Source organism: Macaca nemestrina, chromosome 19, assembly GCF_043159975.1.
Source record: "Macaca nemestrina isolate mMacNem1 chromosome 19, mMacNem.hap1, whole genome shotgun sequence".
Lineage (NCBI taxonomy): Eukaryota > Metazoa > Chordata > Mammalia > Primates > Cercopithecidae > Macaca > Macaca nemestrina.
The window spans coordinates 83,232,507-83,248,257 of NC_092143.1; the positions used below are offsets into that span (position 1 = coordinate 83,232,507).

Genomic DNA, 15,751 nt, shown 5'->3' on the forward strand with positions numbered 1-15,751 from the left:
TGAGAGACACAGGTATGCTAGTCCATTCTTGGCACAGCCTCTGGGTATAATGACATTGCAGCATCTAGCAAAGTTACACGTGTACTATCCTGTAACCGAGTAGTTCTGCTTCTGGGAATTTATTCTTCAGATTCACTTGTACAAATGGTACATGATGTATGTGCAAGCTCATTACTTGCAGCATTGTCTGTAATAATAAGGTTGGAAGCAATGTAGATGGACAAAATAGGGTATAAATTAAGGTGCATCCATACAAGGAAGCACCCTGTGGCCATACAGAATGGTAAAGGAGCTCTTTACTTACTGAAATGGAATGATCACCAAAATAAATTATGTAAAATCCACCTCCAAGCACATAAAGTATTGTAACATTTGTGTAGAAAGGTAGGAGAGGGGAGGATGTACATACAGACATTTGTGAAGACATACAATGGAAAGATAAAGCAAGATACTGACTACAGGAATCTCTAGCTACTTGAACTCAAAAATCAAAAATTCAGATAGACATTTCAGAAATATTTTAGCTATTGGTTGCATCTGAGGGCGTGGGAAACGAGGGTCGGATGGGGAGATAGTTTTCAGTGTATACCCTTGTAAGTCTTTGGTTAACTTTGAAAAGCTCTTTATTGTGGTATCAAACATACACCTTTTAAATTTGAATTATTAGATGTATTACTATTAAAAAATGAAAAATGGTATTGGAAAGATTGAATGAAACCAACCTGGTGCTTAGGGAATGAGTGCTAGTCTGGTTGGAAAGGATGACTAGCGTGGGTGGGGAGGAAAGGGAAACGGGGAGATGGAAAGCTATTAAAAAGGTTGGTGGGCAGAAAAAGCTGATGGGTGCTGGGAGGGATGGACTAGATCCAGGGAAATAGGGGTGGAGGTAGCATTAATGAAATGGGAGCCTTTGTACTGAAAAGGAGAAAGGAACTTTAAAAATGTAATAGAAGGAGATATTCAGAAGAGGAACGTTGGAAAAAAGGGTGTAATCTTATAACGTCCAAGTCATTTTAAATGAAAATTTGCCTACTTACAAACTTTATGCAGGACAGTTCCTTAAGACAGCCTGCCTCGGCTGGGTGCAGTGGCTCATGCCTATAATCCCAGCACTTTGGGAGGCTTAGGTGGGTGGATCACGAGGTCAGGAGATCGAGACCATCCTGACTAACCCACGGTGAAACCCCGTCTCTACTAAAAAAAAAAAAAATACAAAACATTAGCCTGGCGTGGTGGCGGGCGCCTGTAGTCCCAGCTACTCCGGGGTTGGTTGGGGGGGGCAGCGGTGGGCTGAGGCAGAATGGCATGAACCCGGGAGGCGGAGCTTGCAGTGAGCCGAGATCGCGCCACTGCACTCCAGCCTGGGTGACAGAGCAAAACTCCGTCTCAAAAAAAAAAAAAAAAAAGAGAGCCTACCGCCTCTTCTTCCCCGTGCCTGCCTTCCTCCTTGCTGATAGCTCAGCTCCGTCTATTCCAGGTGCTCCGTTGCTGCTGCTTGTGACCTGAGAGTTCAGCAGTGGGGGACACAAATGGGCTGCTCCCACGTTTGGTCTCGGAAGCATTCAGTCAAGAGGCTTGTTGTTTTAGGTGTGCCGAAGAATTGGCATAGATTCTCGTAAAATACGAAGTTCTTTTTTCTTACTGGCTGTGATTGATTTCTGATGAGTAGACAACATAGTGTTAATATAGATGTTTCTTCGAAGAATCCCTTACAGTTCAGAGAAAAAGCACTTGGGATTATAATAAATACTATTTTGAGCTGCTCGGTTAATTATTTAAAAACCAGGTGATATTTAACTCCTCAAAGTACATTAACTTTCTTTTGGGTTACCTTCCGTATTAGTTCGTTTTTATGCTGCTGATAAAGACAAACCCGAACCTGGGAACAAAAAGAGGTTGACTTGGACTTGTAGTTCCACATGGCTCAGAATCATGGTGGGAGGCAAAAGGCACTTCTTATGTGTCGGTGGCAAGAGAAAAAATGAGGAAGAAGCAAAAGTGGAAACCCCTGATAAACCCATCAGATCTCGTGAGACTTATTCACTATCATGAGAGTAGCATGGGAAAGACCAGCCCCTGTGTTTCAGTTACCTCTGCCTGGGTCCCTCCCACAACATGTGAGAATTCTGGGAGATCAATTCAGATTGAGATTTGGGTGGAGACACAGCCAAACCATATTACCCTCTTCGGGGCCGAGTTTCCTAATTCCCTTCTCTTGGCTGTCAGATTTGGTTGGTTGGTCCTTTCATCTTTTAGGGCAGTGGTTTTTAACTTAGCTGGAGTCATAGATTCCACAGTGAATCTTCATAGAAATATATTTTATGGAATGTATGATTTTGCATGTATTTTGAGGGCCTCATGGTTCTCCTGATGCTCATTCCTAGGTTCTATGCTGTAGGTTAAGAATGTGTTTTTTTTAGGCTGGGCATTTTGACTTATGCCTGTAATCCTAGACCTTTGAGAAGCCAAGGTGGGTGAATTGCTTGAGCCCAGGAGTTTGAGACCAGGCAGGGAAACATGGCAAAACCCCATCTCTACCAAAAAATACAAAAATTAGCTGAGGGTGGTGGCACATGCTTATAGGCCCAGCTATTGGGGAAGCTGAGGCGGGAGGATCGCTTGAGCCCAGGAGGTAGAGGTTGCAGTGAGCCAAGATTGTGCCACTGCACCCCAGCCTGTGAAACAGAGCCAGACCTTGTCTCAAAAAAAAAAAAAAAGTTTTTTTTGTGTGTGTGATAAGAAATGGTCACTTAACAAGGTGAAGAACTAGCACTGTTCTGACAGGTAGGAAGCCTCAGCAGTCTTTGGTGCTTTTCCTGAACGGAAATATCCTGTCTGCTTTTCTTTTGTCTTAGGTTGTGAATGTGGGATACAGTCTAGGTTCCCAAAGGAGCAGTGTGGATCTGATTGGTCCCTCATGGACACATGATAGTGGGGAGCCTCCATCATGTTTGGGCCATGAGTGGACTGTGCCCTCTGGGTCACCATTCACTTTTCTCCTTTCTGCTCCAACCCTGCATTGCCAGGCAGAGGCCCAGAGTGCTGCAGCCAGGCAGTCTAGCATCTGGCTGGCAGACATTTCACCAACACATTTCAAGTTCTTGGCAATTCTGATGCCTCAAGCAGGGTCTTGGGCCTCCTAGTTTGCTACGAATCCACCACTCCCAGTTGTGTTTCTGGCCCTGGCCCTCTTTGCCCATTTGCCCCATCCCTCTGAGGCATTTCAGTGGTGGTCTTCGGCCTGGGGTTGAGTGTGTGTAGGCTGGTGTTCCTTTCCCAGGGGGAACTGAGGTACTCGGCAGGAACCTTGAGGGCAGACATTAGGGGACTCCTAGTCTTTGTCCAGACCGGGGTTTCCTGGGATGGGTGGCAAGCGGGTCCTGGGGCACCCTTGCAGCCATCTTCATGACAGGCTTATAGAGTGCTTATCAGTCTGATGACTCCCGATGAAATTCCACCAGCATTCATGGACGAGTGCCTCAATGCAAGAGTGCCTAACTCTCCAAAGCAAAAATTAATTTTAGAAAGAAAAAGCTTTCATTGTAAAGCCCGTGAGTAAATTGGGGTAAGTTAGTGACACAATCAACTGCAGCAAGGTGTTCTTTAGCAAAAGTTTGACAACCGTAGACTTCAGCATTTAATACAGATGCATCAATCATGAGTGCAAGCTTTTACATACTTGTTACAACTTTATTTCCTTAGTATTTCATTTTCCTAACTTGTGTCTGTATGCTAGTGTTTGTTTAGGTATTAGTGTAATTTATTTATATAAACGTATTCTTTTTAAGCTGAAGCATTTGATTTGATTGCACAAGATGAAGAAGAATTTAATAAAGAGCATCAATTTATACAGGTTTGTAATTATTTGTTTTATCCAAAATTTAAAATTTTTCCTGTATTAATGTAAGTGTAGGCAAAATGTTCATTTCTTTCTGAATATACAGTTAGTATAGAATTTCATATTTTTCTTATGGCTAGACAACTTCTGCTTTTTCCCTCATACTCTAAATTATTAATTGAAGATCATTGACATGCTGAAATATATCTTTAATTCACTTAAAATTGCTTTAATGGCATTAATGGATACTTCCATAGTTTATGTTTATTTTTTGAGACAAAGGCTTGCTGTGTCACCCAGGCTGGAGTGCAGTGGTGATCACAGTTCACTGCAGCCTTAAGCTTTTGGGCTCAAGTGATCCTCCTGCATCAGCCTCCTGTGTAGCTGGGATTGCAGGCATGTACTACCACACCTAGCTGTTTTTTTATTTTTTATTTTTCGTAGTGATGGAGTCTTGCTACGTTGCCTAGACGGGTCTCGAACTCCTGGGTTCAAGCAATCCTTCCATCTTGGCCTCCCAAAGTGCTAGGATTACAGGTGTGAGCCACTGTGCCGGGCTGTATTTCTATAGTTTTAAAAATACGTTTTAAAGTGAGGCAGTCCTACATCCTGTTTGTTTTTTATGAAGATTCTTATTTATGACAATCTTACTTCAATCTTATTTTGAAGATTCAAAATTTATGACAGTGTTTGATGAAGCAATAGATGAAGATATCATTCTTATTATTTTTCAGATGGGATCTCGTCATGTTGCTCAGGCTGGTCTTGAACTCCTGGGCTCACACAAGTCTCCCATCTTGGCCTCCCAGGTAGCTGGGATTACAGGAAAGTGCTGTCATGAGCAACTCAAGATCGTGTGTATTATAACTCAAGTGTTCAGAAATACTCATTTTCCTCTACTGCACTTCATTAGCTGTGGTAGCTGATTATGCTTCAGTTTGTCCAATTTTTTTTGTCTAGTTTTTAAAAAATTACTTTTTAAATTTTCTTGGTAAGGCTTTTTTAGTTTTTGTATATTAGGACAACAGAAAAGTGACTTGCTGGGGGAAAGAAACGAAACAATAACTTTCTCTCTAGGAAGAAAACATAGATGCTCATAATGCTTCGGTCGCACTGGGCGATATGTCCTGGGGAGCTACAATTAATCACAGTCTGTTGAGGAAATCACATAGCACATCAGATTTGGATAAAGATGATGCCAGTTATTTACGTCTATCTTTAGGAGAGTTCTTTGCTCAAAGATCTGAAGCGCTTGGTTGCCTTGGTGGTGGTAACAATGTGAAAAGAGTAAGTATGGAATCTGCTGGGAGTACTCACAGTCACCAGATTTCAGATTTTGAGTATTATGATGGCAGAGTGACTTTAAAATGGAGATAGAACAGGATGGGACAGAAGAGTGGTAAAAAACTTAGGTTTCATCGTCAGTCAGCCCGTTACTGCAGTTCTAGCTCTGTCTTTTAGCTAGTTCTAGGACATTGAACAGTTTAACTCCTCTGTGCCTTAATTTCCCATTTCTTAATAGCACAGTTTTATCGGGCTTTGTAAGATTTAAATGTGATGGTTCAGGTAAAGCATTTAGCGCTAAGCCAACGTGTGGTAAGTATTTAATAGTTGTTCATTGCTATTGTTATTGTTGGTTGGTGTGAAGAATTCTAAAATTGATTTTTAAAAACTATTGTCTAAAGAGATGTTTTGAAATATAGAAGTGTTTTGATGTAATTAAATGTAATGCATGTACAATTAAAAAGACACAAGTTATTCAGGTAGTGATAAGTCCTATAAAGCATGAGTGAGAAGAGGGAGTTACTTTAGCTGTACTGGTCAGGTTGACGTTTGGGGGAGGACATTGAGTTGGCATCTTAGTGATGAAAAGGAGGCAGCAGGCCGGGTACACTGGCTCACGACTGTAATCCCAGCACTTTGGGAAGCTGAGGTGGGTGGATCACTTGAGGTCAGGAGTTTAAGACCAACCTGGCCAACATGGCGAAACCCGTCTCTACCAAAAATATAAAAAATTAGCCGGATGTGGTGGCGCGTGGCTGTAATCCCAGCTACTCGGGAGGCTGAGGTAGGAGAATCGCTTGAACCCGGGAGGTGGAGAGTTGCAGTGAGTCGAGATCACACCACTGCACTCCAGCCTGGGCAACAGAGTGAGACTCCATCTTAAAAAAAAAAAGTGGTTTTTTTGTAAGAAGAATTAAGACTTCTCCCTCCATTAGTGACCTGGCCTTTGTCTGTGTGCAGGCCTGGAGGCAGGAACCAGGGTGGCATATTGGAGGAATGGAAAGCAGGCAGGCAGAGCTGCTCTGAGGAGCAGGGTGGGAGGGTATGAAGGGAGAATGGCAGATGATTCCAAGGGCCAGATCATGAGGGCTCCTAGTAGGAGGGGGTTTTATCTCAGATGAACTAGGGGGAAGTGATTAAGGCCCAGGACAACTTCGTTGTGGTGCTGGCCCATCTCCAAGTGCAGCAGGCTGCCGCCATATGTTAGGTGCCCAGGTAGTGAGAGTCAGCAAAAGACAGAAGAGGGAAAGAAGCAGGCAAATGCTTAGGAAATGGGAGAGACGTGATGAAGGCTGGGGACAAGGATGACCTAGTAGAAGCAGAGAAAAGGGCAGTAATTCAAGATTTATTCTATAGAGTCAAAGAATTTGTTGATAAATTCCACAGAGGGAATTAGGGTTATTGGAGGGAGTGTTTATCAAAACTGGATTTCATTAAGAGTATGATTTTGAAATAATAGACGTAGTGTTAGAAGTCACAGCTGATTCATAGAACTTTGAAATTGAACTGTGGTCTTGCTCAGTGCAGTCAATTGAAAAATGAAAATAAATACTTTAGAAAGGTAGATTTTTCTGCTTGGATTGATTGTGACTTTGAGATTATGACAGAAGTTGAAGAGTAACTGAATTCCTTATTAATGGAATTATAGTAAGGAAAGGTAAGACGGACAGAGCACTGGATCATGAAAAAAAATTGGTCTGTTATTTGGAATTTTTGTTTTGGTATAAGTAATGAAGTTTTATTTGCATTCAAGTTACTGAATCAAGGGAAGAAATTCCCAAGTGGAGACCAGTAAAAAATTGAGTGCATTTAATGAGGTCACATTTTAGTTCTGTCAGGTGACTGCTGTATAAGAAAGCCAGGTGGAAACTGCCTACTCTTTAGCAAGCTCCTTGAATGCGAACCTTCCATACAAGTTGGTAGGAGCGTCCCTAATCCTAATACACATTTTTCAAGGATGTGTTTATTCTATAAAAGAAAGTACATTTGTTGTAATTTCCAGGAAGCAGGAGTTTTTATCTTTTTTCTCATTAATGTGTCACTGATGATTAAACAGTGCCTAACACATAATAGGTGTTCAGTAATAATTATTGGAGGAATGAAGTATCATTTCTGTGTTGTTTTTTTGAGACAGAGTCTACTCTGTTGCCCAGGCTAGAGTGCAGTGGCTTGATCTCAGCTCACCACAACCTCTGGTGCCTCCGCCCCCTGAGTACCTGGGACTACAGGCGCGCACCACCATCCCTGGCCAGTCTTTATAGTTTTAATAGAGATCAAGTTTTGCCAAGTTGGCCAGGCTGGTCTTGAACTCGTGGCCTCCCAAAGTGCTAGGATTACAGGTGTGAGCCACTGTGCTCGGCCTCATTTCTGTGTTGTTTTAATTTGAATTTCTTAGTAAGGGCAATTTATTTGACAATATGAGTTCTAATGATTAAAAGGTAGCTAGTATTAAGGAAATGAAAGGTTCTACCTGGACCTTTGAAGGTCATCTCTAGTAATTTGAGGTTAAGTGGGAAGAACAGTTTTTTGATGTCATTTAGCTGTGTTACCACTATTAGATAAAATAGTCTGGAATTTCTCAAAGCAGTTGAAAATCAAAGAAATAATTTACATTTAATTATTTTGTAGCCGTCATTTGGCTATTTTATTAGATCACCAGAGAAGACAGAACCTATTGCCTTAATAAGAAAATCCGATGTGTCGAGAGGTGATTTGGAAAAAGAAATGGCTCATCTTAACCATGATCTATATTCAGGTAAAGGATTCAAAGAAGGGGCTTTTAGGAATCTTTTTTTTCCTTAAATGTGTAACTTAGGGGTTAAATGTGTGACCATGTTCTTTATGAGTGAAAATGTATATAACACTTTGTAGTTTCTCAGTGTTAGTTATAGATTTGATTCATATGTAACCTCATATATCCTTTTAAATCTAAAGTGGAAACAAGTCAGCCAAAATCTACCTAAATTTGTAAAAACCACAGTAAATAAAATAATTTCAAATGGGCTAATGTTGGCTGTTGAATTATTGAGTTAGTTAATTGTAGATATATTTATTATTTAGGTTGACTTTTAAAGAGATGTTTTGAGATTTAGATGGTGATAATCTATGATAAATTTTTATGATGAATATCTATAATATTTTTAATCTGATATTCTTGGTCAACTTAGAATTATCAAGCAGCTACTTTTTGTTAGTACAATGTCTTGTGCTACGTATCACATAAACTTGTATAAGATAAGCTCCATTCCTTAAAGAGCCTGTATTCCAGTAGGGAAGTTGGGATGGGGGGTCCGTGTATACAAAGTCAGCTCATTTTCCATTTCTCTAAAGATGCACTCACTTCTTTCTTTCTTTCCTTCTCTTTTTTTTTTTTTTTTTTTTTGAGACAGTCTGTCTTTTTTTTTTGGAGACAGAGTCTTTCTCTGTCACGCAGTGGCGTGATCTTGGCTCACTGCAATCTCCACCTCCTGGGTCAAGCGATTCTCCCACCTCAGCCTCCCGAGTAGCTGGGATCACAGGCTCACGCCACCACGCCCAGATAATTTTTTGTATTCTTGGTAGAGACAGGGTTTCACCATGGTGGCCAGGCTGGTCTCAAACTCCTCAAGTGATCTGCCCACCTCAGACTCCCAAAGTGCGGGATCACAGGCTTGAGCAATTGCACCCGACCAAGTAGTGCTCAGTTTTAAATTCAGCTTATTGTATGTTTGTGAAATGTTTAAAGCTGAAAAATATTAAATGAGTTTATATGTGCATTTGCAAGGGAGATATTAAAATCAACAATCCTCCTTCAAAGTTTGGACTCTGCAGCATTGAGCCAAATTAACTGTGTTGTTGTTCTCTGTCCAAGTGACTATACATTTAAACCGTTTTAGTGAAGGCAGCTGATATCTGGGGTACAAAGACATCTTCCTTGGTTATTAGTCATTTTGCCTGATCCTTATTCCACAGACTGTGTTTGCCAAATAGTGTATACTTATAAGTTGAATATTATATATTTCCTGCAGGAGATTTAAATGAACAGTCCCAGGCACAGCTAAGTGAAGGATCAATTACACTTCAGGTTGAAGCAGTGGAGAGGACTTCACAAGTGGATGAAAATGATGTGACGTTAATGGCTGATAAAGGCAAAACAGAGGTAGCTTAAGCCTTTCGTAAGGAAATCTAAGATTGTATTGTTGTAGTTCTTATATAGGATCAAGACGAGATCACCTGTGAAAAATATGTGCAGTTTAGCATGTTTTCTTTCCTGGCTTCAAATTTCTTGCAAGTGTCCTTTAAATTTTTATTTTGAAGTTTTTGTTGTGATATACACACAGATGAGTTTATAAAACAGATATGTAGTCAGTGAATGAATGATCACAAGGCATACACTTGTGTACACATCAGATCAAGAAAGAACATTGCCAACAGCCCAGAAACAAGTTTTTTTGCCGCCTCCAGTTACCTGACCTTTAACCCTGTATTAATTTTATCTGATTCTGAACTTCACATAAAAGAAACCATGTGGCATGTGTTCCTTTTCTTTGACTTTTTTCACCTCACCTTACATTTGTTTAGATGAGTATAATAGAAACTTATTTTTATTACTGTATAGTATTCTGTTATATGAATATTCTGTTGCTTTTATATCCATTTGTGAACATTTGGGATATTTCCACTGCTGGACAATTATAAAACAATGCTCCATGAACAGCCTAGTACCTGGGAAGTGTGCACACATTCATGTGAGTTGTGTGTGCATGTTGTAGGGTTTGCGTAACTTCACTTCAGTGGTTTTGACAGTTTTCCAGAGTGGTTGTACCATATAGATTTGTTCAAGAGTGTGTGCTTCCTGTCACTGCACATCCTCGCCAGCACCTGGCTTTCCTCGTTATTCTGGTGGGTGCACAGTGGGGCCTTCTTGTCTTCATGTGCATTTCTCTGATTACTAAGAAAGCTGATTCTTGCTCATGTTTGCTGTCATTTGGAGGCTTATTTTGTGAAGTTCCTGTCCAAGTCTGTTGCCCATTTTTCCAATGGACAGTTTTATTTGATTTATAGGTGTTCTTTACATTGGATAGGAGCCTTTTGTCAGTTATGAGTGTTCCATGTGTCTTCTCCCAGTCTGTGGCTTGCCTGTTCACGTTTTTAGTGGTATTTTTATTTGTTGATTAGTTCATGCTTTCATTATTTCTCTTATGTGTTAACTTTATCATAAATCAAGTTCTATGACATTGTCGGTATATTTCTAGAGTCTCTGTTGTGCTTCTTTGGTCTGTTTGTCTTGTGTCAAGATGACACTTGAATATTGTAGCTTTATTATAATAAGTCTTGCTATCTGGAAGAGTAAATACTCTCCTATTTTTCCTTAAAAGTCTCTTGGCTATTCCTGGCCCTTTACATTTCCGTGTGTGCCTTACAGTCACGTGGTCAGCTTCTACACACCAGCCACTAACCACCAGCAACCCTGTTGGACTTTTTTGGGGATTAAATTTAATTTATGGAACAGTAAAATTGACATCTTTATAATAATGAGTTTTCTAATCCATGAAACTTACATATTACTTCATTTATATGTTTTAATTTCCCTTTGTATTCTGTGAGTTTTGTGCAGATTTTTCACGTCATCTTGTTAGATTTCTTCCCAAGTTGTTGAAACTTTTACTTTTAATTTTTGTAGGTACATAGTAGATGTATAGATTTATGGGGCACACGAGATGTTTTGGTACAGGCATGCAATGCATAATAATCACATCATGGTAAGTGGGTTATCCATCCCCTCGAGCATTTATCCTCTGTGTTATGAGCAATACAATTATATACTCTCAGTTATTTTTAAATGTACAATTATTTTGACCCTGTTGTGCTATCAAATGAAACATTATTTTAGTATTATGTTTCTTAACTTTATTTTCTGTTTGTTTTGGCTAAACAAATACACAATTGTATTTGTTTTTTAAATATACTCACCTTATATCCAGCACATTTACTTATTAACTCTAATTATCAACTCTTTGGATTTCCTATATACATAGTTTTTCATCTGAGAATAGAAGTTTTATTTCTTCATTTTTAATTTTTATACCTTTGTTTCTTTGTCTTGCCTTCCTTGACTGGATGGACCTCAGAACAGTGTTGATGTCATGATGTTGGGTTTCCCTGATTCAGTGGGAACTCTTTTTTGGTATTTCATCTTTAAATTTGATGCATGCTGTAAGGTTTTTGTTTTGTTTTGTTTTAAATTACTGGATCAACAAAGTGGTCTTCTAATCTTTGTTCACTAGTTTTTTGTTCTGTTTTGGTATCAGATGCTTTTCTGGATCTGTTAAGAACTTGAGCTTGCTCTGTTTTGTTGATGTGATGAATTTTATCAAATGGTTTTTGAATATTAAACTATTCTTTTATACTTGGAATAAACCTCACTAGGATTGTAATGTGTTATCTTTTGATATATCATTGGATTGGGTGTGCTAATAGTTTGCTTAGAATTTTGCATTTTTGTGAGTGAGATGAATGACTTTTCATATAATGTTCTTGTCTGGTTTTGGTTTCAAGGTTTTACTGGTCTCATTTTTTCTGTTTTCAGGAAGAGTTTTTGTAAGGTTGGTGCTTTTTAAAAGATTTTGGTAGAATACATTAGTGAAATCACTTGAGTCTGGTATATTCTTTTTTATGTATTTTTATCTTTTTTTTTTATTTTTTGAGATGGAGTCTTGCTGTGTCGCCCAGGCTGGAGTGCAGTGGTGCGATCTCGACTCACTGCAAGCTCCGCCTCCCAGGTTCATGCCATTCTCCTGCCTCAGCCTCCTGAGTAGCTGGGACTACAGGCACCCACCACCACGCCCGGCTAATTTTTTGTATTTTTAGTAGGACGGAGTTTCACCGTGTTAGCCAGGATGGTCTCCATCTGCTGAACTCGTGATCCACCCACCTCGGCCTCCCAAAGTGCTGGGATTACAGGCGTGAGCCACCACGCCCAGCCGTCTGGTATATTCTTTATCTAATGCCTTTAATTGCAGATTCAATTTTCTTTAATAGTTGTAGTACTATTCTGATGTTTTAATTTTTTTATGTCAGTTTTAGTAAACTGTAGTTTTCTAGAGATTATAAGCTTCCTCTACACTTGAAAATTTATTTTACTGTCATGCTGACCATAATATCCTCTTGTGATTAATATTTTAGGTTGTTAAACTATGTCTCTTTTGTTATTTCTATAATTGACTGTTTTGCCTCTCTTTTTCTTAGTCTCACCAGATACTTTCAGTTTTGTTAATTTGTCAATTTTATTTATTCTCAATTCTGTTTGTCTTTCTATTTCATATTTTCTGGTCTGCATTTATTTCCTTCTGCTTTCTGTGGATTTAATGTGTTGTTGTTCTAACTTTTTGAGATGGATGCCTAGTGTGCTTATTTTTCTGCCTTCCTGCTTTTTCAGTGGTGTAAGTGCATTGGATGTGTGTAGATTTTCTAATTTTTGAAATAATTGATTTTAGGCCAAATGTACTGTAGTCAGAGAGTGTTTAGTTTTAGACCTTTGAAATTTGTTTAAGTATGATATGCATCTCAGCATTTGTTCAGTTTTTGGAAGTATTTTCTGTACGCTTGTAGGGAATGTCTGTTATGTGACTTAATGTCTGTCTCACTTAGGTGAGATTGATTTAGATCGGGATGCTCAAGCTGCCTGCATTCTTAAAATTATTGTGCTATTCTTTTAAAATCTCCCACCATGATTGTGGGTTTGTTCATTAATCATTAGAGGTATAGCAACATTTGCTTTAAACATTTGAAGCTGTATTTTTAGGTGCATACAAATTGCGCATAAAATTTGTTGCATTAAATTCTTCATAAAATTGTTTTGGTGCATAAAAATTGTTGTTGCTGACAAATCAAATCCTTTATTGAGCATGTCTCCCTCCTAAATCTAGTCTGAGATTAACAATGTCAATACCAGCTTTCTTTGGTTAGTGTTAGCATGTTATATTTTTTGCCATTATTTTACTTTTAATCTTTCTGTGTCCTTATATTTCAGATGTTATAGGGACGTACTGTTGGATTTGTTTTTCAACCAGTCTGGCAGTCTGTATTAGGCTGTTACTTGCATTGCTATCAAGAAATACCTGAGACTGGGTAATTTATAAAGAAAAGAGATTTAACTGGCCCATCGTTCTGTGGGCTGTGTAGGAAGTGTGGTGTGGGCGTCTGCTTGGCTTCTGAGGCGGCCTCTGAAAGCTGGCAGTTATGGCAGAAGGCGAAGCGGGAGCAGGCACGTCATGTGGCCAAAGCAGGGATGGGGAAGGTGCCACACACTTTAAACAAGCAGGTCTTAGGATAGCTCACTGACTACCGCAAGATAACACCAAGCCATGAGGGGTCCACCGCCATGACCCAGACACCTCCCACTTGGCCTCACCTCCGACACTGGGGATTACATCTCAACATGAGATTTGGAGGGGCATCCAAACTATATCACTGTCTTTCTACTTACACTTAATGGAATTTCCAATACATGGGGGTTTGAATCTGCTCACTTTATTTGCTTTTTATTTGGTTCGCCTAGACTTTGTTCTTTTTCTTCTGGCATTCTTTGAGATCGTTTAAGAGTTTTATATGATTCCAATTTTCTCCTCTGTTGATTTGGTAATTATATATATTTATATTATTTTAATGATTACCCAAATAATTATAACCTGTCTCTTGGCTTACTGATGTTTAGTAAAAATTCTTTGTTTTCTTTTAAATGTCTTACTTGGCATTCCAGGCATCACAAAATACTCAATTTACTCCATACTTAAAAAGCTTTTCTTGTATTATGTTTTATTTCTATACTTAACCCAGTAAGATATGATGATGGTTTATAAATAACCAATATTTCTGATGTTTCATCTGAGATTAGTTTTCTTCTTAAAGAATATCCTTACTTTTTTTTTTTTTTTGTAAGGGACTGCTGATAATGAATTTTGTTTGTTGTCTCTCTGAAATGTCTTTATCTCCCTGTTACTCTTGCTGTGTATTTTTGCTTGCTATAGAATTGTTAGGAGCAACTTTTAGCACTTTGAATGTATTTTTTCATGTCATTTCATTTTAAAAGTTGGCTGTTGGTGTTTTGTTATTTTTCTCTTTGGTTTTTATCCATCTTACTGTGATGTGCTTGGGTAGCTTTTGTTTTACCCTACAGTTTAGAGGAAAAATCTTTGAAATAATTTGAGGCTAAGGGAGATGATATCTTCCAGACTGGATTTATGTCTGCTTCTGACAGGGAGCAAGGAACACTAGCAATTGCAGATCACTTTCATTCATTTATTGGAATCAAGCTGATTGGAGCTGAGCCTCATCCTTATGAGAACCAGTCAGATGCTGATTTACCTTTACGGCTGGAGTGTGTCTCTTTGTCGTCTCATCCCAAAGCATGGATGTTTTACTGTGGTATCTTTCTCTCCCTCAAACATATACACACGTGCACCTTCTAATCCCCCAGTGGGGGGATTGGCAGACTCAGTTTTTTATACCTGCATTCCCACAAGAACAACTTTGCTTAGCCTTTTCTTGAAGCAGCAGATACGCTTAGGGAACAGCATCCCCAGTGTTGGGCTTACCTCTCTGGGTTGCTTTCTTCTCTTAGATTTTGGCCCCATAAATTTACACGGCTTTTTAAGCTTGCTAGTCCTTTCAAAGATAAGTTTTTGCATATGCTATTCAGTTCTAATTGTTCCTAGCAAGAGGTTGGTTTGCTTTACTTAGTCTGCTATTACTGGAGGCAGAGGTCTTAATTATTTTTGTTGTTGTTGTTAAATAGTTTATGTTTCTTAACTGTTGGGCCCATTTCAGTTTTTTACTCAGGGTTCCTATTTATGTCTTGCTTATCAATAATTCTAACAGTTGAATGAAATTACCAAGAATTATACTTGTCGTCACAATGACTCAGTGGCTTTTCAATCTCAATATCTTAAGTTTTTGGTTTTAAATTATTATCTGATTCAATTTTACCATGTCTTTCATTCCTGATGATTTTTTAAAAACAAAGGTAATCAATTTGATAAATAACCTGGTACTATATAATTAAAGTTGATGGCAGCTGTCTTTTTCATTAGGGTATTTAGCTGGTATGCCCTTAATTTTTTTGTTGCCATTAAATCCTACATCGTGGTTATAAAGATCAAATTAGTACAGTAGCCCCCTCTTTTCCACAGTTTTGCCTTCTGCAGTTTTGGTTACCCGTGGTCAACTGTGGTGCAGAAATATTCAGTGGAAAAGTCCAGAAATAGTTTGTAAGTTTTAAATTATATGTCATTCTTAGTAGCATGATGAAATCTTCCCACCAACTTGCTCCATCCTGGTAGGATGTGAGTCTTTCTTTTGTTCAGCTTCTCTACCTGTATTCACTTGTTGCCTGTTAGTCACTTAGTAGTGTTTGGTGATCGGATCAACTCTAGTGATATTGCAGTGCTTGTGTTAAAGTCACTCTTATTTCATATGGCCCCAAAGTGCAAGAGTAGTGTTGCCTGCAATTTGGATACACCAAAGAGAAGCTATCAGGTGCTTCCTTCAAGTGAAAAGGTGAAGGTTCTCGACTTAATAAGGAAAGAAAAAAAAATGCTGAAGTTGCTGAGACCTATGGTAAGAATGATCTTCTTTATGTGAAATTACAAA

General features: G+C 38.9%; 1 protein-coding gene across 11 annotated transcripts in view; it reads left to right on the forward strand.

Moving 5' to 3' along the window:
- The window catches only part of LOC105478933 (centrosomal protein 192), a 144,056-nt gene that overhangs the window by 48,489 nt on the left and 79,816 nt on the right, over positions 1-15,751 (forward strand). For 9 of the 11 annotated variants that reach the window (XR_011617172.1, XR_011617173.1, XM_011736671.3 and 6 more), the window contains 4 exons: positions 3,789-3,853; positions 4,916-5,125; positions 7,751-7,877; positions 9,130-9,260. Coding sequence is in view for 9 of the 11 variants with exons in the window: in XM_011736671.3 (XP_011734973.2) it covers positions 3,789-3,853; positions 4,916-5,125; positions 7,751-7,877; positions 9,130-9,260 (533 nt within the window). In the remaining 2 variants the exon portion in view is untranslated. The remainder of the gene's footprint in view (positions 1-3,788; positions 3,854-4,915; positions 5,126-7,750; positions 7,878-9,129; positions 9,261-15,751) is intronic. The other 2 variants (XM_024791955.2, XM_024791956.2) reach the window with 1 other exon arrangement.